Source organism: Jaculus jaculus, chromosome 14, assembly GCF_020740685.1.
Source record: "Jaculus jaculus isolate mJacJac1 chromosome 14, mJacJac1.mat.Y.cur, whole genome shotgun sequence".
In the NCBI taxonomy this organism is placed as follows: Eukaryota; Metazoa; Chordata; class Mammalia; order Rodentia; family Dipodidae; genus Jaculus; species Jaculus jaculus.
In genome coordinates, this window is record NC_059115.1 from 21,487,585 (window position 1) to 21,510,793 (window position 23,209).

Here is a 23,209-nt window from a genome sequence, read left to right on the forward strand (position 1 = left end):
TGAAGGTGACCTGGAATTCATTATGTAACCTCAGGGTGGCCTTGAACTCACGGCAATCCTATCTTTGCTCAGAAGCCGTGGCATACACCTATTCTCTCCCTCTCTTTTTCTCTCTATCAAATAAATAAATAAATAAAATATTTAAAAGATCAGCCAGGTGTGGTGGCACACACCTTTAATCCTTGCACTCAGAAGGCAGAGAGGTAGGAGGAGTGCAGTGAGTACAAGACCATCCTGAGAATACAGAGTGAATTCCAGGTCAGCATGGGCTAGAGTGAGACCCTATCTCTAAAAACCAAAATAAATAAATATCAGCTTGGTGGCACACTTTTTTAATCCCAGCACTTGGGAGGCAGAGATAGGTGGGTTGTTGTGAATTCGAGGCCACCCCGACACTACATAATGAGTTCCAGGTCAGCCTGGGCTAGAGCAAGAACCTACCTCAAAAAAATAAAAATGTAAGCCAGGCGTGGTGGCGCACGCCTTTAATCCCAGCACTAGGGAGGCAGAGGTAGGAGGATCGCCGTGAATTCGAGGCCACCCTGAGACTACATAGTGAATTCCAGGTCAGCCTGAGCCAGAGTGAGACCCTACCTCGAAAAACCAAAAAAAAAAAAAAAAGTAATAAAATACAAACACACATACATATATATGTGTAATATTAAAAATATATAACATATATAAACAAAATATATAATGTGCGTTTGTATTTTATTATATATATGCATATATATATATATATATGTATAAATTTTAAGGTGGCAGTGTTGGGTAGCACATGCCTTTAATCCCAGCATTCAGGATGCAGAGGTAGAATTACTGTTTGAACTCAACCTTGAAACTACATAGTGAATTCCAGGTCATCCTGGGCTAGAGGGGGACCCTACCTCAAAAAAAAAAAAAAAAAAAAAGGAACCAAAGCCAGGCGGTGGCGCACTCCTTTAATCCCAGCAGAGGATCACTGAGAGGCGGCACTGAGAATACAGAGTGAATTCCAGGTTAGCCTGGGCTAGAGTAAGACCCTACCTTGAAAAAAAAAAAAAAAAGAACAAAAGCAAAATGAAAACAGAAATAGAAATGAGAGTTGAAAGGTGGGATTGTGGTTTTGTGTGGGGTGTGTGTGTGTGTGTGTGTGTGTGTGTGTGTGTGTGCTCAGTTTAGAACATGGGGCCTGGCACATACTATGTATAGAATTGTACCACTGAGCCATACCTTCCAGCTCCTCACTGAATTCTAGGCTTCATCTGGGGCTGGCAGCTTTCCTCAGCAGCTGTCTTGTGGTCCCGGCTTCTCAAGTGGGTCTCAATTTCAATCCACGGTTCATCCCCACAGCTCCATCAGAGCTCTATGCAGGCATCCAGCAAACCTGCTACACACTGCTCATGGCAATTTCCAAAACACAAGGCTGTGCTGCAAATTCAATGACCTCCCTTTTCTGCATTTCTTATATTCCATAATACCAGGTAGGGTGCCAATTTGTTAATCTGGGTGGGGGAATAAAGCAGGTTTTGAAGAATGGGACACTTTTTCAACATGCAGTCCCCTTCCAAAGACCACATTCTTTCTGTTGTCACAATACAGGTCAGCTGGCCCAATCTCAATGGTTGTAATCTCTCATACAATTGCAGCTGAACAGGCAGAAGTTTTGGCCCAAAGATTTCTTTCTGTGCTATATCCTTCTGTACGCACCCGTCTGTTTCTATGCAAATCAACCCTAAATAAGTTGTCAGGACACAGACATAACAGCAAGCCTCTCATACAGACTGCTTTCTAGCCCAAACCAGGCAAAAGCTCTTTTTCACCCTCACAAGCCAAACCTCACAGTCCACAGTTCTTACTGCATTCAGGTCTTCCAACTCCGATCAGAATAGTCCATCAAGCTGTACTTACAGCACTGCAAGGCAACTCTGAGGCTAAGGTTTCAAATCCTTCCATATTCCTCTTGCAAATCAGCTCCAAAAGACAGAGCCACACAGCCAGTTGTCTAGCAGCAACAGACACTCCTTGGTACCAACATTACTCTTTTTTTTTTTTTTTTTTTTTGGTTTTAAGAGGTACGGTCTCACTCTAGCCCAGGCTGACCTGGAATTCACTACATATAGGCTCAGGGTGGCCTTGAACTCACGGTGATCCTCCTACCTCTGCTCCTGAGTGCTGGGATTAAAGGCGTGCACCACCACTCCAACATTACTCTTGCAGTAAGGTTTCCATTGCTGGTAGAAATCACCCAACCAAGAGCAGCTTGTGAGGGGAAAAAAAAAGAGGTTTATTTTGGCTTACAGGCTGGAGGGGGAAGCTCCATGATGGCAGAAAAATGATGGCATGAGCACAGGATGGACATCACATCCTGGCCAACATCAGGTGGACAACAGGAACAGGACAGTGTGCCAAACACTGGCAAGGGGAAACTACCTATTATACCCATAACACCACTCCCAACAATAACACCTCCAGGAGGTGTTAATTCCCAAATCTCAATGAGCTGGGTACACAGCATTCCGAACACCTAAGTTTATGGGGGATACTTGAATCAAATCACCACAGAGATCCTACCTCAAGAAACAAAAATAAATTGTTACTAGCATATTTTCAGTGCCAGGGATGGGATACCATTCAATGAGTTATTGGCCAGGGAGGTCACTAATCCTCCCAAAACATTACAGGCCATTGCCAAGGATATTGGTTTCACACCAGGAATAGACGGTAAGACCCTATTGCTGAAGACTCATACTTACATACATACTTGGGCTGCAAGGTCACTGAGAAATCCTGCTGGAGCTGAGCTGAAAACCTCCTTCATGTAGACCAGCTGACAGAAAGCTGGAAAAAGCTATGCTGCATGCAGTTCAATGGAAGAGAGAGAAATCACTAGTGGAGATACTCAACATGAACACTGCAAGCCTTAAATTTGGTCAGCTAGGACAAATGAGCCAAGGGGTACAATAGTGACATTCTGTTATGGAAGAAACCAACCACTCTCTAATTAGACTGCAGGCCTGCTCCACGGCAGGGAATACGTCCTTGATACTGAAACCTACAACGGGGTAGTCATGACCCCTAGGGGTGTAATGACTGCTGGTGTCTGGCTAAATGTATACTGTGCTCATCAAACTGCTCAGTAAGCACTTCTCTTAATGTTCATTCCCATATATTAATGCTACTCTCACTTTTGGTTAGAGAAGTTTCTCTTTTCAGATGGCAGTGACCTGGGATGACTCAGAAGGCACCATGGTGCTGAGAAGAGATAGAGGAGTGCTGACCACTGCAATATCTCTATCATATCTTCCAAGGCTCAGGGTCCATTGTGGAAGAGGTGTCAGAAAGAATGTAAGAGCCAAAGGAAGGGTAGGACTCCTTAGAACATGCTCCTCCAGACATAAAATGGCCTGGATATCCATGACCTCACAGTGCCTGACACTACCCTACACAAGACCATCATAACAGGAAGAAAAGATGGTGACATCAAAATAAGAGGACTGATTGAGAGGGGGAGGGGATATGATGGAGAATGGACTTTCAAAGGAGAAAGTGGGGGAGGGAGGAGGGAGGGGATTACCATGTGTTTCAGTCTACAATTATTGAAGTTGTCAATTAAAAAATAAAATAAATAAGATTAAAAAGAAAAGGAAAAGGGCAGGCATGTTGGTGCATGCCTTTAATACCAGCACTCAGAAGGCACAGGTAGGAGGATTGCTGAGTTCAAGGTCACCCTGAGAGTACATAGCTAACTCCAGGTCATCAGCCTGAGCCAGAGTGAGACCCTACCTCGAAACACAAAAACAAAAACAAAAAAGAGGAACACCCTCCAAGGCCCAGGGTCCATTGTGGAAGAGGTGGCAGAAAGAATGTAAGAGTCAAAGGAAGAGTACCACTCCTTACATACAACTGTCTGGACAGAATTTGGCCTCGATATCCAAGACTTTGCAGCGCCTAGCAATACCCACACAAGACCCTCATAATAGGAGAAAAAGGTGATGACAACAAATTAAAAGAGGCTAAATATATACTATGCTCATCAAACTGCTCAGTATGATGGAGAGAGGAAGGGAACATGATATGAGCAGAGTTATGAAGGGGAAAGTGGGGGAGAAGAGGGGAGGGAAGGAAATACCATGGTTTGTTGTCTATAAGTATAGAAGTGGTCAATAAAAAAAATATATATATATATTAAAATATGTAAATAAATATATATATATATGAAAAAAAGAAGCGGGAATGGCCTTTTTTGGGGGGGCCAAAGGGAGTTAAAGACAGTCTCACATAGCCCAGGCTGGCATTAATGCCCTCTATAGTCAAGGATGACCTTGAACTATTTTTTTTTTTTTCCTGAGGTAGGGTTTCACTCTAGCCCAGGCTGACCTGGAATTCACTATGTAGTCTCAGGGTGGCCTTGAACACATGCTCACAGTGATCCTCCTACCACTGCCTCCAGAGTACTGGGATTAATGGCATGTGCCACCATGCCCAGCTTATTTATTTTTTATTTATTTTATTTATTTATTTATTTATATTTGGTTTTTCAAGGTAGGGTTTCACTGTAGTCCAGGCTGACCTGGAATTCACTATATAGTCTCAGGGTGGCCTTAAGCTCATGACGGTCCTCCTACCTCTGCCTCCCAGAGTGCTGGGACTAAAGGTGTGTGCCACCATGCCCAGGCTCTCCTTTTATTTTTGTTTATTTGAGAAAGAGATTGGCAGAGAGAGAGAAAGAGAGAGAGAGAAAACTGGTATTCCAGGGCCTGTAGGCACTGCAATCAAACCTCAGATGCATGTGCTACCTTGTGCATCTGGCTTGTGTAGGTACTGGGCAATCGAACCTGGGTCCTTTGGCTTTGCAGGCAAAGGCTTTAACTGCTAAACCATCTCTCCAGCCCTGAGTCTTTCCTTTTAAACTCATCCCTCATTGCCCACATAGATTCATTCTTCACATGTCAGTTAACAAACAACTTGGAGTGACCCAATTGGTAGATTTTTGAGAGTCTGTCACCCATGTTTCTCAGTTAAACCCACCCAAGAGCTGAGATAAGGCTTCTTCACTTTCAAATATAACTGCTCCATCTCCGCCTCTTCCTTCCGGGCCATTTGCTTATTGGCATGCATCACCAAGCCCTATTTGTGCAGTACTGAGTGGGGATAGAAGCCAGAGTCTCATAAAAGCTAGGCAAGTACTCTACCCAGAAGTAGCTTTTGTTTGTTTTTGCTATGCTGGGGATTGAAGGAGAAAGCCCCTACTTTAGGGAATAATGTGGTTAACTGGGAAAATGCATAGTTGAGCTGGGCATGGTGGTACATGTCTTTAATCCCAGCACTTGGGAGGCAGAGGTAGGAGGATCACCACTTGGTCCAGGCCAGCTTGACACTACATAGTGAATTCCAGGTGAACCGGAGCTACAGTAAGACCCTACGTTGAAAACATCCCCCGCCCCCCCACAAAAATGCATGGTTGAGGGCCGGCATGGTGGATCATGCCTTTAACCCCAGCACTCTAGGGGCCCAGGTAGGAGGATCACCATGAGTTTGAAACCAGCTTGAGCCTACATAGTCAGCCTGGGCTAAAGCAAAACACTACCTTGAAAAAGCCAAAAAAAAAAAAAAAAGAGCTAGAGAGATGGCTTAGCGGTTAAAGCACATGCCTGTGAAACCTAAAGACCCCAGTTTGATTCTCTAGGTCCCATGTTAGCCAGATGGACAGGGGGCGCATGCATCTGGAGTTCATTTGCAGTAGCTAGAGGCCCTGACACACCCATTCTCTCTCTCTCTCCTTCCCTTCCTCCCTCCGTCTCTAATAAATAAATAAATAAAATTAAAATCTTGAAATAAAAAAAAATTTTTTTTAAAAAAAAAAGAGGGCTGGAGAGATGGCTTAGCAGTTAAGCACTTGCCTGTGAAGCCTAAGGACCCTGGTTCGAGGCTCGATTCCCCAGGACCCATGTTAGCCAGATGCACCAGGGGGCGCACGCGTCTGGAGTTCGTTTGCAGTGGCTGGAGGCCCTGGCGCGCCCATTCTCTCTCTCTCTCTCTCTCTCTCTCTCTCTCTCTGCCTCTTTCTGTGTCGCTCTCAAATAAATAAATAAAAATGAACAAAAAATATTTTAAAAAAAAACATTTATTGCCAGGCGTGGTGGCGCACGCCTTTAATCCCAGCACTCGGGAGGCAGAGGTAGGAGGATCACCATGAGTTCAAGGCCACCCTGAGACTACATAGTTAATTCCAGGTCAGGCTGGACCAGAGAGAGACCCTACCTCGAAAAAACAAAAAAAAAAAATATTAAAAAAGAAAGAAAGAAAAAGAAAAGAAAAGCCAGGTGTGGTGGCACATGGCTTTAGTCCCAACACTTGGGAGGCAGAGATAAGATGATCACTGTGAGTTTGAGGCCATCCTGAGAATATATAGTGAATTCCAGGTCAGCTTGAGCCAGAGCGAGACCCTACTTGGAAAACCAAAAAAAAAAAAAAAGAAAATGCATGGTTGACTGGGGATTATGGCTGGGGCTCTGGGAGTCAGACAGAAAAGTTGTGGCTAAGGCAGTTATTTTTCCACAATAGCTTATTGAACAGCTCACCTTGTTCCTCCTCAATTCAAAGATCTCCTGGGAGGGCTGGAGAGATGGCTCAGCAGTTAAGATGCCAAGGACCCAGTAACTTTACACATGCTAGCCATTAAGAAAAGTTCTGAGGGCAGGAGTGATGGCTTAATGGTCAGGGCACATGCCTGTGAAGCCTAAGGACCCAGGTTTGATTCCCCAGTACCCACGTAAACCTGATGCACAAAGTGATGCGTGTGTCTAGAGTTTGTTTTTCAGTGGCTAGAGGCCCTGGCGTGCCCATCTCACTCTCTCAAATAAAAAAGTATTTTAAAATAAATAAATAAATAGCCAGACATGGTGGCTCATGCCTTTAATCCCAGCACTTGGGAGGCAAAGGTAGGAGGATTTCTGTGAGTTCAAGGCCCACCTGAGACTAGAGAGTGAATTCCAGGTCAGCCTGTGCTAGAGTGAGACATTACCTCGAAAACCCAAAAATAAATAAGTAAATAAAAGATCTCACAGTTACTACTAAGCTTGCAATAGACAATCAGTTGAGGACACTTTCCATTATAGGTAGAGACATCCCCACCATATCTAAACCCCCTAAATTCAACCCTCAGTTGAGTTTTCCCAATTTCAGGTCTTCCACCTTGACAGGTGCTTTCCTTGTAAACTCTGCTGTTTCTGTCTTTGCTGTTTTAGACAGCTCTATGCTGCTGGGATGAACTTCTGAACCAGATACAATTTATGGGAGGAAGGGATTTATTTGAAGTTTACAGAATCAAGGAGCAGTGCCACTGATGGTAGAAGAAGCTGGCCCTCTTTCACAGATACAAGCAGAGAGGATCAAGCAGCTAGCACCACAAGCAAGATCAAAATTGGCAACCACACAACAGGGACCCAAGCAGAAATCACTCTCCATAACTTAGGCTGAAATTCAGATCTGCCCCTCGTAACACCTTCTCCAGCCAGGCAGCTGTAGAGAAGCTTTTTAAATAAAAAACAGCTGAGTCTACAGGCTGGAGAGATGACTTAGCAGTTAAGGCACTTGCTGGCAAAGCCAAAAGACCAACGTTCAATTCCCCAGGACCCACATAAGCCAGATGCATGAGGTGGTGTGTCTGAAGTTTGTTTGTAACAGTTGGAGGCCCTGATGTGCCCATTCTCTCTCAGATAAATAAACAAATAATAAATATTTTTAAACACCTGAGTCTATCAAACTATCACAGCTGTGATTCTGACTCCTGTACAATAAAGCTTTTTGTGTACATTCCTCACACTAACCTTGTGGTTGTCTCATACCCGGGGGACAGCAATGCTTTACCACAGCCTGGGTAAGAATCCATTCCAACAGAGCTCATCAAGAGCTGCTCCTTCCCTCCATCTTCAGGAATCAAATCCAGGGCCTTGCATGTATTAGGTGTGTAATCCCCCACTGAGCTGTACCCTCTGTCCCAGGAAGTGAGTTAATTAGTACACTATGGAAGGTAAGCAGGGAACCGAGGCCACGGGAGTCACACAAGGAATCAGAGATGATCAAAATAAGACAGGTTAGGGTTAACTGGCCCCCAAGTCAACGAAAAGTGGCTGAAGGCAAGAAAGGTCCTTAAACCTGGGAGGGAGAAGCTGGTTTTCCTTTCCTCTTACCTCTCTCGGCCTCAAGGAGTCCCTTCCTATATGTCTTTTTCCTTAAACCCAAGAACCTCCCTTATCTATTCTTCCTTAAGAGTCCCCTTGGCCTGGCGTGGTGGCATATGCCTTTAATCCCAGCACGCTGCAGGCAGAGGTTGGAGGATCACTGTGAGTTCGAGGCCACCCTGAGACTACATAGTGAATTCCAGGTCAGCCTGAGCTACAGTGAGACCCTACCTTGAAAAACCAGGTACACCAAGTAGTGCATGCATTGAGTTTATTTGCAGCAAGAGGCCCTGGTGCACCCATTCTCCCTCACTCTCTCACAAATAAAAAATAACCCCCTTGGGCTGGAGAGATGGCTTAGCGGTTAAGCGCTCGCCTGTGAAGCCTAAGGACCCCGGTTTGAGGCTGGATTCCCCAGGACCCATGTTAGCCAGATGCACAAGGGGGCGCACACATCTGGAGTTCATTTGCAGTGGCTGGAAGCCCTGGCGCGCCCATTCTATCCCTCTCCCTCCCTCACTCTTTCTCTGTTGCTCTCAAATAAATAAAATAAAAATAAACAAATTAAAAAAATACCCTCCTCTACCTCAGAAAATGAAAATATAAATTTTTTTGAGATAGGGTCTCACTCTAGCCCAGGCTGACCTGGAATTTACTATGGAGTCTCGGTGGCCTCAAACTCACGGTGATCCTCCTACCTCTGCCTTCCTAGTGCTTGGATTAACGGTGTGTGCTACCATGCCCCACTTAAAAATATTTTTGTTTTTATTTATTATTTGGGAGAAAAAGAGAGGCAGAAAGAAAATGGGTGTGCCAGGGCCTCTAGGCATTGCCAACAAACTTCAGATACATATACCTTGTGCATCTGGTTTAGTGGGTCCTTTGGCTTTGGAGGCAAGCTACTTAACCACTAAGCCATCTCTCCAGCCCTTTCTTGCCTTTTTTTTTTTTTTTTTGAAGGTAGGGTCTTGCTCTCTAGCCTAGGCTGACCTGGAATTCACTATAGAGTCTCAGGGTGACTTCAAACTCATGGCTATCAACCTACCTCTGCCTCTATAGTGCTGGAATTAAAGGTGTGCTCCACCATGGCCGATGTATGTATGTATGTATGTGTGTGTGTGTAATATATATATATAGATAGATAGATAGATATAGAGATAGAGAGAATTGTTTTTTAAATTTTTATTAGCATTTTCCATGAGAGAGAGATTTTTTGAGGTAGAGTCTCAGGTCTGACCTGAAATTCACTATGTAGTCTCAGGCTGGCCTCAAACTCAAGGTGAACATCATACCTTTGCCTCTTGAGTCCTGGGATTAAAGGCATACACCACCATACCAGGTCTTTAATATTTCTTATTTGTTTGTTTTATTTATTTATTTGCAAGCAAAAGAGAGATAGAGAGAGAATGGCATGCTAGGGCATCTAGCACTGCATATGAATTCCAGATGCATGTGAAACTTTGTGCATCTGGCTTATGTGGGTACTGGGGAATCGAACCTAGGTCCTTACGCTTCACAGGCAAGTTCCTTAACCATTAAGCAATCTCTCCAGCCCTGGTTTTTGTTTGTTTGTTTGTTTGTTTTCCCCAAGGTAGGGTTTCACTCTAGCCCAGGCTGACCTGGAATTATGTAGTCTTAGGGTGGCCTTGAATTCACAGCAATCCTCCTACCTCTGCTTGGTGGTTTGAGTCAGGTGTCCTCATAAACTTAGGTGTCCTGAATGCCAGGTTCCCAGCTGATGGAGATTAGAGTTGGGGATTGGAGCTTCCTGGTGGCAGTATCTTGTTGGGGGCAGACTTATGGGTATTAAAGCCAGTTTCCCCTTCCCAGTGTTTGGCACACTTTCCTGCTGATGTTGGCCAGGGTGTGATATTCACCCTCTGCTCATGCCATCGTTTTCCCCTGCCATCATGGAGTTTCCTCTCAAGTCTATAAGCCAAAATAAACCTTATCCCCACCCCCCACAAGCTGCTCTTGGTCAGGTGTTTCCTGCTAGCAATGCTAACCTGACTGCAACACTCTGCATCCCAAGTACTAGAATTAAAGGTATGTACCACCATACCCAGCTTGGTTTGTTTTTTGAAACTGGGTCTGGTGTAGCATGGATAGACCTCAAAAGCTCTAACCCTGAACTTCTGATCCTCATGCCTTTGCTCCCTAAGGCCTGGCCTCACAGGTATGCACACCCCTGCTCAGAGAAGAAGGAAACAGCAAGGACAAGTACTCCTGCCAAGCACCCACTCTAAGGAGAGGGATACAAAATCTTCTGGGAGAAGCCAGGGGATGCTAGAGAAACAGGCCAAGGCTTCAGGTCCTCCAGAGATGTGGGGCTTATGAAAGACAAGGAGATGGCTAGGCTGACAATGTGTAAAGATAATGAAGTAAAGGAGCTGTGAAAAACCACCTGACCAGGGCTAGGGAAATGGCTTAGTGGTTGTTTGTGAAGCAGAGGAACCATGGTTCGATTCCCCATGACGACCCATGTAAGCATAGATGCACAAGGGGGCACATGCATCTGGAGTTCATTTGCAATGGCTTGAGGCACATTCTCTCTTTCTATCTGCCTCTCTCCCTCTCTCTCTCTCTCTCTTTCAAATAAATAAATAAATACATAAAAAAAAATTGGGGGCTGGAGAGATGGTTTAGAGGTTAAGTGCTTGCCTGTGAAGCCTAAGGACCCCGGTTCGAGGCTCGGTTCCCCAGGACCCATGTTAGCCAGATGCACAAAGGGGCGCACGCGTCTGGAGTTCGTTTGCAGTGGCTGGAGGTCCTGGCGCGCCCATTCTCTCTCTCTCTGCCTCTTTCTCTCTCTGTCTGTCACTCTCTAATAAATAAACAACAAAAAAAATTAAAAGAAAAAAAAGCTTGGGCTGAAGAGATGGCTTAGTAGTTAAGGTGTGTATCTGTGAAGCCTAAGGACCCAGGTTCGATTCTCCAGGTCCCACATAAGCCAGCTGCACATGGTGGCACATGCATCTGGAGTTCATTTGCAGTGGCTAGAGGCCCTGGCACGCCCATTCTCTCTCTGTGTGTGTGTCTCTAATAGATAAGTAAAATTTGAAATCTTAAAAACCAAAACAAGCCAGGCATGGTGGCACACTCCTTTAATCCCAGCACTTGGGAGGCAAGAGGTAGGAGGATCACTGTGAGTTCGAGGCTACCCTGAGGCTACATAGAGAATTCCAGGTCAGTCTGAGCTAAAGTGAGACCCTACCTCAAAAAACAAACAAACAAAAACACAAAACTACCTGACCACACTGGATACATGACAGAGAGACCTGGGAACAGGGAAGGGACTGGGGTTTGCTCATGGAGAATTCAGCCTCACAGCTGAACACATAACCAGGGAGCAGAGAATCACAAGAAGTCAGGTGTGGCGGCGCACTCCTTCACTCCCAGCATGCAGGAGGCATTGCTGTGAGTTTAAAGCCAGCCTGGGACTACAATGTGAGTTCCAGGTTAGCCTAGGCTGGAGTGAGACCCTACCTTGAACCCCTCCCCTTAATAAACAGACCCACAAAGAAAAGTAGAGACAGAAGAAAGAAGACCAAAGGGAGGGAGGCCCAGTGGCACAGGCCTATCGTTCCAGCCACTTAGGAGGCTGACATAAAAAGAACACAAGTTTAAGGTCAGCCTGGGCAACTTACTGATTCTATCTGAAGGTACAGTGGAGTGAGGCGTTGCTCAGTGGTAGAGCTCCTACCTAGAACCCAGTGAGGACTAGGGGCGTGGCTCAAGAGGTGGAGCTCCTATCCAACATGTGTGCATGGGAGGAGGCCTTAGATTCAATGACTAGTACTGTAAAATAAAACAAGAAAAGTTTCTGGGACTAGGGTTATGATTTAGTGAAATGCTTCCCTTGTAAGCATGAGGACCTCAACTTGGTCCCCTGTACCCATGTAACTGCTTGGGCATGGTGGGGATATGAAGACAGGAGATCCCTGGAGCTTGCTAGCCAGCTAGTCTAGCATAATTGATAAACTCCAGGTCAATGACAGGCACAACTTTAATCCCAGCACTCCGGAGGCTGAGGTAGGAGGATCACCACGAGTTTAAGACCAGCCTGAGACTACACAGTGAATTCCAAGTCAGTCTGGACTCGAGAGAGAGCCTATCTTGAAAATCAAAAACAAAACAAGACAAAAATTCTAAGTTCAGGACTGGAGAGATGGCTTAGTGATTAAGGCACTTAACTGTGAAGCCAAAGAACCTCAGTTTGGTTCCCTAGAACCCACATAAATCAGATGCACAAGGTGGCACAGGCATCTAGAGTTCCTTTGCAGTGGCTGGTGCACATTCTCTCTCTCCCTCTCCTCTCTCAAGTAAATAAATAAAAATAAAATATTTTTAAAAGAAAATAATTTTAAAAACCAATTTAAGAAAATTAAAAAAAAAATAAGTTCAGTCTCAGGATACATAGTGAGAAACATAGTGAGAACATGAGACCTTGTCTGAAAGACAAAAGTGGGGGGGCTGGAAAGATGGCTCAGCAGTTAAGGCATTTTCTGCAAAGCCTAAAGACCAGGGTTCAATTCCCCAGTGCCCACATAAAGCCAGATACCCAAGGTGGCACATGCATCTGGACTTTGTTTGCAGTGGCTAGAGGCCCTAGAGTGCCCATTCTATCTGCTTCTTTCTTTCCCTCTCTCTCTCATAAATAAAAAAAAAATACTTTTAGGGCTGGAGAGATGGCTTAGCAGTTAAGTGCTTGCCTGTGAAGCCTAAGGACCCTGGTTCGAGGCTTGATTCCCCAGGACCCATGTTAGCCAGATGCACATGCATCTGGATTTCGTTTGCAGTGGCTGGAGGCCCTGGCATGCCCATTCTCTCCCTCTCTCTCTCTCCCTCTTTCTCTGTTGCTCTCAAATAAATTTAAAAAAATACTTAAAAAAAATGAAAGTGGGAGCCAGGCGTGGTAGTGCATGCTTTAATCCCAGCACTCAGGAGGCAGAGGTAGGAGGTTTGCCATGAGTTTGAGGGCACCCTGAGACTACATAGTGAATTCCAGGTCAGCCTTGGCTACAGCAAGACCCTACCTCAAAAAAACAAAAGAGAAAAAAAGAAAGTGGGGCTGGCATGGTGGTATACACTTTTAATCACAGTACTTGGGAGGCTGAGGTATGAGGATCACTGTGAGTTCAAGGCCAGCCTGTGCCAGAGACTCTACCTCAAAAAAGGGGGGGGGGGGGAGAAGGGGAAGAAGAACAAGAAAAACCAAATAAAGTTAAATTGAAAAATAAAAAAAAAAATGAGCTGGGTATGGTGGTGCACACCTTTAATTCCAGCACGTGGAAGGCAGATGCAGGAGAACTACCATGAGTTTGAGGCCACCATGAGACTACATAGTGAATTCCAGGTCAGCCTTGACTAGAGTGAAACCCTACCTCGGAAAGAAAAAGAAAGAAAGAAAGAAAGAAAGAAAGAAAGAGAGAGAGAGAGAGAGAGAGAGAGAGAGAGAGAGAGAGAGAGAGAGAGAGAAAGAAAGAAAGAAAGATAGAGAGAGAGAGAGAAAGAAAGAGAGAAAGAAATTGGGGCTGGAGAGATGGCCAAGCATCTATAGCACTTATCTGCAAAGCCTGAGGACCTGGGTTCGATTCCCCAGTACCCAGGTATTTCAGCCAGGTTTGCATTGCTGGCAGAAAACACCTAACCAAGAGCAGCTTGTGGGATAGCTGGACATGTTGGCGCATGCCTTGAATCCCAGCCCTCAGGCAGCAGAGCTAGGAGGATGCTTAGAGTTCACAGGCCATCCTAAGACTATGTGAATTTCAGGTCAGCCAGGCTAGAACAGGGGAAAACGATACATGAACAGAGGGTGTACATCACCTCCTGGCCAACATCAGATGGACAACAGCAACAGAAGTGTGTGCCAAACACTGGCATGGGGAAACTGGCTACAATACCCATAAGCCCACCCCCAACAATACACTGCCTCCAGGAGGCTCCAATTCCCAAATCTCCATCAGCTGGGAACCTCCATTCAGGACACCTAAGTATATGGGGGACACCTGAATCAAACTACCACACCAGGTAAAGCCAGATACACAAAGTGATTATGCCTTTGGAGTTCATTTGCAGTGGCTAGAGGCCTTTTCTGTCCCTCTCTATATATCTGCCTTCCCCCCCCCCAAGGTAGATTCTCACTCTAGTCCAGGCTCACCTGGAATTCACTATTTAGTGTCTAGGTGGCCTCGAACTCATGGCGATCTTCCTACCTTTGCCTTCCTGAGGGCTGGGAGTAATGGCTTGTGCCACCACACCTGACTATAAATAAAATTTTGAAAAAAAATGGTGAGGCTATAAATAAAATATTTGAAAAAAAATGGTGAGGCTGGAGAGATGGATTAGCATTCAAGGCACTTGTGTGAGAAGCCTATGAACCCATGTTCAAATCCCCAGTACCCATGTAAGCCAGATGCACATGATGACGCATGCCTCTGGAGTTCATCAGCAAGGGCTGGAGGCCCTGACACACCCATTCTGTCTCTATTTGCCCTTTTCTCTCAAATAAATTAATTAATTAAAACAAAAAAAACAACAAATACAGGCTGGAGAAATGACTCAGCAATTAAGGTGCTTGCCTGCAAAGCCTGGCAAGTGGGGTTCAATACCCTAGTACCCACACAGAGCCAGATGCAGGAAGTGGTGCTTGCATCTGGAGTTTGTTTGCAGCAGCCAGAGTCCCTAATGCATCCATATTCTGTCTTCCTCCCCTAGCAAGTTAAAAACAGGAAAAGTGGAGCCGGGCATGGTGGTGCACACCTTTAATGCCAGAACTGGGGAGGCTGAGTTAGGAGGATCACTGTGAGTTCAAGGCCAGCCTGAGACTACATAGTGAATTCCATGTCAGCCTGGGCTAAAACAAGGCTCTACATAAAAAAGGGGCAGGGGGGCTGTAGAGACGGCTTAAGGGTTAAGGCCCTTGCCTGTGAGTCCTAAGGACTCGTTTGATTCTTCAGATCCCACATAAGCCAGACACACAGTAATGCAAGTGAGCAAGGTGGGAATTCTTGTCTGGAATTCAACTGCAGTGGCTGGAAACCCTGGCATACCCCTTCTCTATGTCTCGCTCTCTCTCTGTCTCCCATTAAAAAAGACAGTCTGTTCTGTAAAAAAGAAAGAAAAGAAGGAAGGAAGGAAGGAAACAGCCTGTCATGGTGGCACACACCTTTAATCCCAGCACTCGGGAGGCAGAGGTAGGAGGATTGCTGTGAGTTCAAGGCCACTCTGAGACTACATAGTGAATTTCAGGTCAGCCTGGGCTAGAATGAGACCCAACCTCTGTAAAACAAAACAAAAAAATTTAATAATAAAAAAAAAAGAAAGTGGGTCAGGGAAAGGGAGGGGAAACAGACCTAGACTCTGAAAGGAATGGATATAGACCCAGAGAGAGGTCATCATACCGTCCCTGAAAGACAGGAAGGGAAGGTGCCAGCATTTACAGGCAATTAGAAGCCTCCTGAAATCCCCCGCAGCCCCAGCAGAGGGCCGGCAAGTCGCAGTTCTCGCAAGTGGGGAGGGATAAATACTTACCACTGCCCCCAAGCCCATCCGACGGTGCTATTTTTACACGGTGTCACAGGACACCAGTGGCTGGAAGGACAGCTTCTGTCTGCCCTTCGGTTACTGACAGCGACCAGGCAGCATCTCCCTGGCCACCCCAGAACGTCCCTGGCAAGCCCCGTCTCCTTAACGCCCCTCTGGACTATAGCCCAAGCCTTGTTCACGGCAAAATTCGCACAGAATCCCGGTGGAGACCCAGGTCTCACTGTAGTCAGGGAACCCCGCACGGTGGTTCACAGCTGGTAAAGAGGCCGTGAGACGTGGCAACCACCCAGCCAGTTTTGGACCCCCTCAGGAGAGATGATCAGACAGGGAAGAAAAAAAAAAAAAGAAAGAAAAAACTAGTGACGGAGTGCCCTGGGCACACACATTCAGACGCAGGGACAGAGACGCAACAAGAAGCCAGGCTTGATGGCACACGTCTGCCATCCCAACACTTGGAGGCAAGCGTCTTTAATCGCTGAGCCATCTCTCCAGTCCCGTCATCCCAGAACTTGGGAGGCAGGGGCAGGAGGATGGCAAGTCTGAGGCCAGCCTGGGTTTACATAGCCAGACCCTGTTTCAAAGAAGTTAATACAAAATGAAGTCACAGGAGATCCAGAGACACTTAGAGCAGCTGGTTTAAGAAGAAAACGACCAGAAATACAGCCCCAGCGGAGTCTCTAGGCGACGAGCCAGGACAGAGACTGACAGTGACGGCAGCCAGGCGCAGTATCTATCTCATGCCTGTCATCCCAGTGATCACGAGGGTGAGGCAGGAAGAGCTCCAAGCGTTCCAGGTTAGCCTGGCCTGGGGAGTGAGAGCCTGTGTCCAGCCTATGTGTATGTATATAAAAAGATAGCGCACCGGGCATATGACACACGCTCGTCACTCCAGCACTCCGGAGGCTGAGGCAGGAGGATCAGGAGTTCAAGGTCATCCTCTGCTACATAGTGATGCTCAGGCCAGCCTGGGCTACATCAAAGCACATAAACAGGTGACTACAAGTGCCGGCTCCCGTTTCTCGTACAAAGGGACGAGAACCACAGGAAAGGCCAACTACAGGGGCAAGCCGCAGGGCCCCGGGGTAGAAGTGCGCACCCCGGTAGAGGGCGCGTTGCGCCCCGCCGGGGTCACGGCGCCCCCTCCCCCGCGCCCTGGCCACACGACTGAGGCTATTTTTACGCGCTGGACACCGGACACCGGGACTGGGGCGTTGGCAACGGCGGCGGCGGCGGTGGTGGCCGGACGTCGGGGCCACACGTCCGTCCGTCCGTCCGTCGGCCCGCGGGTGGCCGGGGCTCTGCGCGCACCATGGAGCCGCCGTGCGGCTGCTGCGAGCGGCTGGTGCTCAACGTGGCGGGGCTGCGCTTCGAGACGCGCGCGCGCACGCTGGGCCGCTTCCCGGACACGCTGCTCGGGGACCCCGCGCGCCGCAGCCGCTTCTACGACGGAGCGCGCCGCGAGTACTTCTTCGACCGCCACCGACCGAGCTTCGACGCCGTGCTCTACTACTACCAGTCGGGAGGGCGGCTGCGGCGGCCCGCGCACGTGCCCCTCGACGTCTTCCTGGAGGAGGTGTCCTTCTACGGGCTGGGCGCCGCGGCCCTGGCGCGCCTGCGCGAAGACGAGGGCTGCGCCGTGCCTCCCGAGCGACCCCTGCCGCGCCGCGCCTTCGCGCGCCAGCTCTGGCTGCTCTTCGAGTTCCCGGAGAGCTCGCAGGCCGCGCGCGTGCTCGCCGTCGTCTCTGTGCTTGTGATCCTCGTCTCCATCGTCGTCTTCTGCCTCGAGACGCTGCCTGACTTCCGAGACGACAGGGACGACCCGGGACTCGCGGCGGTGGCAGCTGCCACTGGCCCGGTGAGGAGCTGGGATAGGGTGGAAGAGGGGCGGGGCCAAGGAGAAAGAAGGATGTGGCCAATCAGAAGGAGCAGAAGCACTTACAACAGCAACAAAAAACTAAGATGTAAACCAGATTTGGTGCCTCCCGACTGAATTCTCACCCCTCAGGGAGGTGATGCAGAGGACTATCACAGATTTGAGGCCTGGACTACAGAGAGCCTGTCTCAAAAGAACAAATGAACAGCTGCAATTGTGGATCAATTCTTGCCTAGAATCCACAGTGAGGGCTGGGGGCGTGGCTCAGAGGTAGAGCTCCTGCCTAGAATCCACAGTGAGGGCTGGGGGCATGGTTCAGAGGTAGAGCTCCTGTCTAGATCCACAGTGAGGGCTGGGGGCATGGCTCAGAGGTAGAGCTCCTGTCTAGATCCACAGTGAGGGCTGGGGGCGTGGCTCAGAAGTAGAGCTCCTGTCTAGATCCACAGTGAGGGCTGGGGGCATGGCTCAGAGGCAGAGCTCCTGTCTAGAATCCACAGTGAGGGCTGGGGGTGTGGCTCAGAGGTAGAGCTCCTGTCTAGATCCACAGTGAGGGCTGGGGGCGTGGCTCAGAGGTAGAGCTCCTGTCTAGAATCCACAGTGAGGGCTGGGGGCATGGCTCAGAGGTAGAGCTCCTGTCTAGAATCCACAGTGAGGGCTGGGGGCGTGGCTCAGAGGTAGAGCTCCTGTCTAGAATCCACAGTGAGGGCTGGGGGCATGGCTCAGAGGTAGAGCTCCTGTCTAGAATCCACAGTGAGGGCTGAGGGCATGGCTCAAAGGTAGAGCTCCTGTCTAGAATCCACAGTGGGGAGTTGAGGGCCTGATTGGGCAGTAGAGTGCCTGTCTAGAATCAATCAGTGAGGGATGGGGTGTGGTATATTGATGCTTGCCTACCATGGCCCTGGGTTCTGTCCTGATGAGCAGTGCATAAGAAAAAGAAAATCGCCAGGCATGGTGGCACACACCTTTAATCCCTGTACTCGGGAGGCAGAGGTAGGAGGATTGCTGTGAGTTCTAGACCACCTAGAGACTACATAGTGAATTTCACGTCAGCCTGAGCTCAAGTGAGACCCTACCTCGAAAAAAAAAAAAAAAAAAGAAAGATGTGGGTAGGCTGGCAAACGCCTTTAATCCAGCACTCAGGAGGCAGAAAAAGGAAGATCACTGAATTTGAGGCCAGCCTGGAACTACAGAGTGAGTTCCAGGTCAGCCTGGGCCAGAGTGAGACCCTGCCTCAAAACAAAACAAAACAAAACACAAAGGTAGGAAGAAAAAACTACAAGGTCTGTATCTGGCCAAAGTAGGTGGGAAATGAGCTTTCTGTGCACGTTCATAATCTTATCAGAATGACCTGGAATAGGATGGGATGGAGGCTTAGGACCAAGAGCTGAGGGAACATGAATCTATAGAGTTAGGATGGGACAAAGAGTTGGGGCTACACAAGATCTTGAACCATTATATTCTGATGTGGGGTTGAGGACAAGGAAAGGCAGGGCAGGATGGCACAGAACCACGACAGGATTTTCTCCTTTGCAGAGTCAGTGCTTGGGGTGGGGAAAACTTTGGAGGGAAGAGATTCTCAAGCATTAGATCAAGCGTTCCCACCAGTGAAGGTGCAGGGACTGTGTTTTTATTTATTTTTATTTTCATTTATTTATTTGAGAGAGAGAGAATGGATGCACCAGGGACTCTAGCTACTGCAAATAAACTCAACATGCATGCACTACCTTGTGCATCTGGCTCCTGTGGGTTCTGGGGAATCAAACCTGGGCTCTTAGGCTTTGCAGGAAAGCACCTTAATTTCTAAGCCATCTCTCCAGCCCAGAGACTATGTTTTATGTATTTATTTATTTATTTGTTTGTTTTTACAGCACTTGGGCTGGAGCCTATGTGCTCTATTGCTGACCATTTCCCTATCCCCTCACTAAGGATTCTAGGTAGGAGTTCTATCACAGAACCCTACCCCAGCCCTCTTTATATTTTGAGACAGGGCCTCACTACGTAGCCTGGGATGACAGGCCTTTACCACCAAGTCCAATATGAACTTTTTAAAAATAAATTTATTTATTTATTTATATGCAAGTGACAGAGGAAGAAGCAGAGAGAGAGGGGGAGAAAGAGAGAATGGGCGCGCCAGGGTCTCCAGCCTCTGCAAACGAACTCCAGACATGTGCTCCCCCTTGTGCATCTGGCTAACGTGGGTCCTGGGGAATCGAGCTTTGAACCAGGGTCCTTAGGCAAGTGCTTAACCACTAAGCCATCTCTCCAGCCCCCAATATGAACTTTGCCACGCTGTCATATTGCTTACAGACTAGAAAGTCAGCTTTCCAGGGATAGTCCTTGTCACCCAGGGTTACAGTGTAGGAAAGTGGGGCCCTTGTGGCCATGACTACTATCCAGTGTGCAGCAAGCACTTGGAACACTCAAAGAGTCACAAAGACTGTCTGGGTTCCTAGCCCTGGCCTGGTCCACTCTGACCCTTTCTTTCCTTCCCCAGTTCTTAGCGCGGTTGAATGGCTCCAGCCCAGTCCCAGGAACTGCATCCCGCCTGCCCTTCCATGACCCATTCTTTGTGGTGGAAACCCTGTGTATCTGCTGGTTTTCCTTTGAGCTACTGGTCCGCCTGGTGGCCTGCCCAAGCAAAGCGGTCTTCTTCAAGAATGTGATGAACCTTATTGATTTTGTGGCCATCTTGCCTTATTTTGTGGCACTGGGCACTGAGCTGGCCCGACAGCGGGGTGTGGGTCAGCCTGCCATGTCCCTGGCTATCCTGAGGGTCATCCGATTGGTACGTGTCTTCCGGATTTTCAAACTGTCCCGGCACTCGAAAGGTCTACAGATTTTGGGCCAGACACTGCGGGCCTCCATGCGTGAGCTGGGTCTCCTCATTTTCTTCCTCTTCATCGGTGTGGTCCTGTTTTCCAGTGCAGTCTACTTTGCAGAAGTGGACCGAGCAGACACCCATTTTACCAGCATCCCTGAGTCCTTCTGGTGGGCAGTGGTCACCATGACTACAGTAGGCTATGGAGATATGGCACCTGTCACTGTGGGTGGCAAGATAGTGGGTTCTCTCTGTGCCATTGCAGGCGTGCTGACCATCTCTCTGCCCGTGCCTGTCATTGTCTCCAACTTCAGCTACTTTTATCACCGGGAGACAGAGGGCGAAGAGGCAGGGATGTATAGCCATGTGGACACGCAGCCTTGTGGAGTGTTGGAGGGCAAGGCTAATGGTGGGCTAGTGGATGGAGAGGTGCCTGAACTCCTGCCTCCACTTTGGGCCCCTCCTGGAAAACACATGGTGACTGAGGTGTGAGGGACAGCTGAGGTCCCTAGGAAGGAGGGAGGGAGTGGGGGAGCCAAGGGAGGGAACTGGGTTTAGGAAGGACTAGGGTGCTTGGAAGCACAGAACCTTATTGGGTCTGGTATCATGTGGCTCCTATAGGAACCCCTTAAGTAGCCATGGATAGCTGTGGTTTGGGGGTAAGTCCAGTGTACCTCCATGGGGCATATTTCAGAGTTGTGCAAGGATCATGGGGCCTTTTGGGGTAGCCACTGAGACAGGTTTTGGTTGTGTTATGTTGTGAGTTTCCTCAAGCCGTGTAGGGTGTTGAAAGTGAGTCTGGGTACATGTCATCTGACTGTATGTGGCAGGGTTCTGTGGCTTTAAGTCCCTAGGGCCATGCCAGCTCATGTCTGGTTAGTCTCCATGGCAGTGCTGACATCGATCACAAGTGGTTCATAGTGGTGGTATGTTGAAATGTGTGCAAGAGCAGGTGGCCTTGTATTTCTGTGTGGACCATGTTTTAGATTCAGTGAGGTTAGGAGTCTTATAGGTAGAATGTGAGCACCTATAAGTCCCCATGAGTTAAGCAGATTGGAGCATGTTACAGCCTGTAGTTTTAGGGTCCTCTGGGATGTATGGCATTATGGGATTAGAGCCTTTCCAGGGCCATGCTGAGCTGAGCTGTGTGGAGATGTGTGACCATGCCACTATTGTGAAAAACCGTATACTTGGGCTTGATGACTGATGGGGTGTCATGGGTCCACAGTGAGTTGTGTCACTATCAGTGCTATAGGGATATTGAGTTGAATGAGGCTGTGTATGAGAGCCACAGAGCCATGTTGAAAATGGTAACACTCCTGGCATGGTGGCACACACCTTTAATCTCAGCAGTTGGGAGGCAGAGGTAGAAGGATCACCATGAGTTCGAGGCCAGCCTGGAGCTGCAGATTAAGTTCCAGGTTAGCCTGGGCTAGAGAGAGGAGCCTTACCTTGAAAAACCAAAAAAAGAAAAGAAAGACACTAGGACCAGGACCCAAGGGTTCACAACATGTACTCTGGCTGGGTAAGTAACTCACTTGATAGAGTATATTTACCTAGCATGCACAAAGTCCTAGGTTCCAGGCCGGGCGTGGTGGTGCACGCCTTTAATCCCAGCACTTGGGAGGCAGAGGTAGGAAAATCACTGAGTTCCAGGTCACCCTGAGTCTACATAATGAATTCCAGGTCAGCCTGGGCTACAGTGAGACCCTACTTTGAAAAACAAAAACAAACAAACAACAAAAGTCCTGGATTCCATCCCCAGCACCATACATACTGCATATGGTACATGCCTATGATCCCGCATTTGGGAGGTGAAGGCAGAGGAGAAGTTTAAGATCATCTTCAGCTTGCTGGAGAGAGCCTGAGGCTAGCCTGGGCTACCTGAGACCTTGTCTTCAGATGAGATTGGGCGCGTTCAGGGTGGTATGGCTGTGGATGAGACCTTGTCTTCAAAACCAAATAATGATAAGGGAATGGCTGGGAGCTGGTGTGGTTGTGTGGATCCGTGTGCTACACTAACAGCTGTTTGCCATGGATACTGCCTCCCTGGGTTCCTGGCCATCCACAGCAGCTCTCTGAGAACCAGCAAGATGGAACCACCCACATCTGTCTCAGGGTCAACACTTACCCACATCTGCTTGTCTTTTCAAGCAAGCACCTTTAACTGCTGAGCATCTCCTCAGCTCCTGCTTTTTTTTTTTAATATATAGGGAAGAGGCAGGTAGAAAGAATAGGCATCCCAGGGCCAACAGCCACTGCAAATGAACTCCAGATGAATGTGCCACCTTGGGCATCTGGCTTACATGGGTACTGAAGAGTTGAACCTGGGTCCTTACACTTCACAGGCAAATGCCTTAACCACTAAGCCATCTCTTCAGCCCTCCTGCATTTTTTTAAAATTTGAAATCCAACCTTGAGGGTTAGTGTGGACACAGGAAGTTCAGAGCCACAAAAGAAGTGAAACATGAGTGGGGGAGGGAAAGTGTCTGTGCTTTGGCAAGGGGACAGAGACTCGGAGATAAAGAAGGAGAGAGGGGGGGGGGAGGAAAAAGAGAGGAGACAAAGACTGGGATGAAGGGGGAGGCAGAGACCAAGACAAAAAGGATCTAGACCCAGAGATGAGGGATAAAATCCACAGGTGAGGGATAGAGACCAGAGAGGGACACCAGACACCACAGAAGAGAGGGACAGGCACCCAACTTAGGAACAGACCACAGGTCCTCAAAGGAAAAAAAAAAAAATCAAGAAAGTAACAGAAACCTTGGTGGCCAAGCCTGAGGGTCACCCTCTGGTCCCTGAATC

The 23,209-nt window shown here is 48.0% G+C and overlaps 1 protein-coding gene across 1 annotated transcript; it reads left to right on the forward strand.

Moving 5' to 3' along the window:
- Positions 1 to 17,022: 17,022 nt before the first annotated feature.
- Kcna7 (potassium voltage-gated channel subfamily A member 7) lies at positions 17,023 to 22,076 on the forward strand. The gene is made up of 2 exons (XM_004672256.2): positions 17,023 to 17,568; positions 20,081 to 22,076. The coding sequence occupies exons 1-2, from the start codon at positions 17,023 to 17,025 to the stop codon at positions 20,894 to 20,896; spliced, it is 1,362 nt and encodes a 453-aa protein (XP_004672313.1). The 3' UTR covers positions 20,897 to 22,076.
- The last annotated feature ends 1,133 nt before the right edge of the window (positions 22,077 to 23,209 follow it).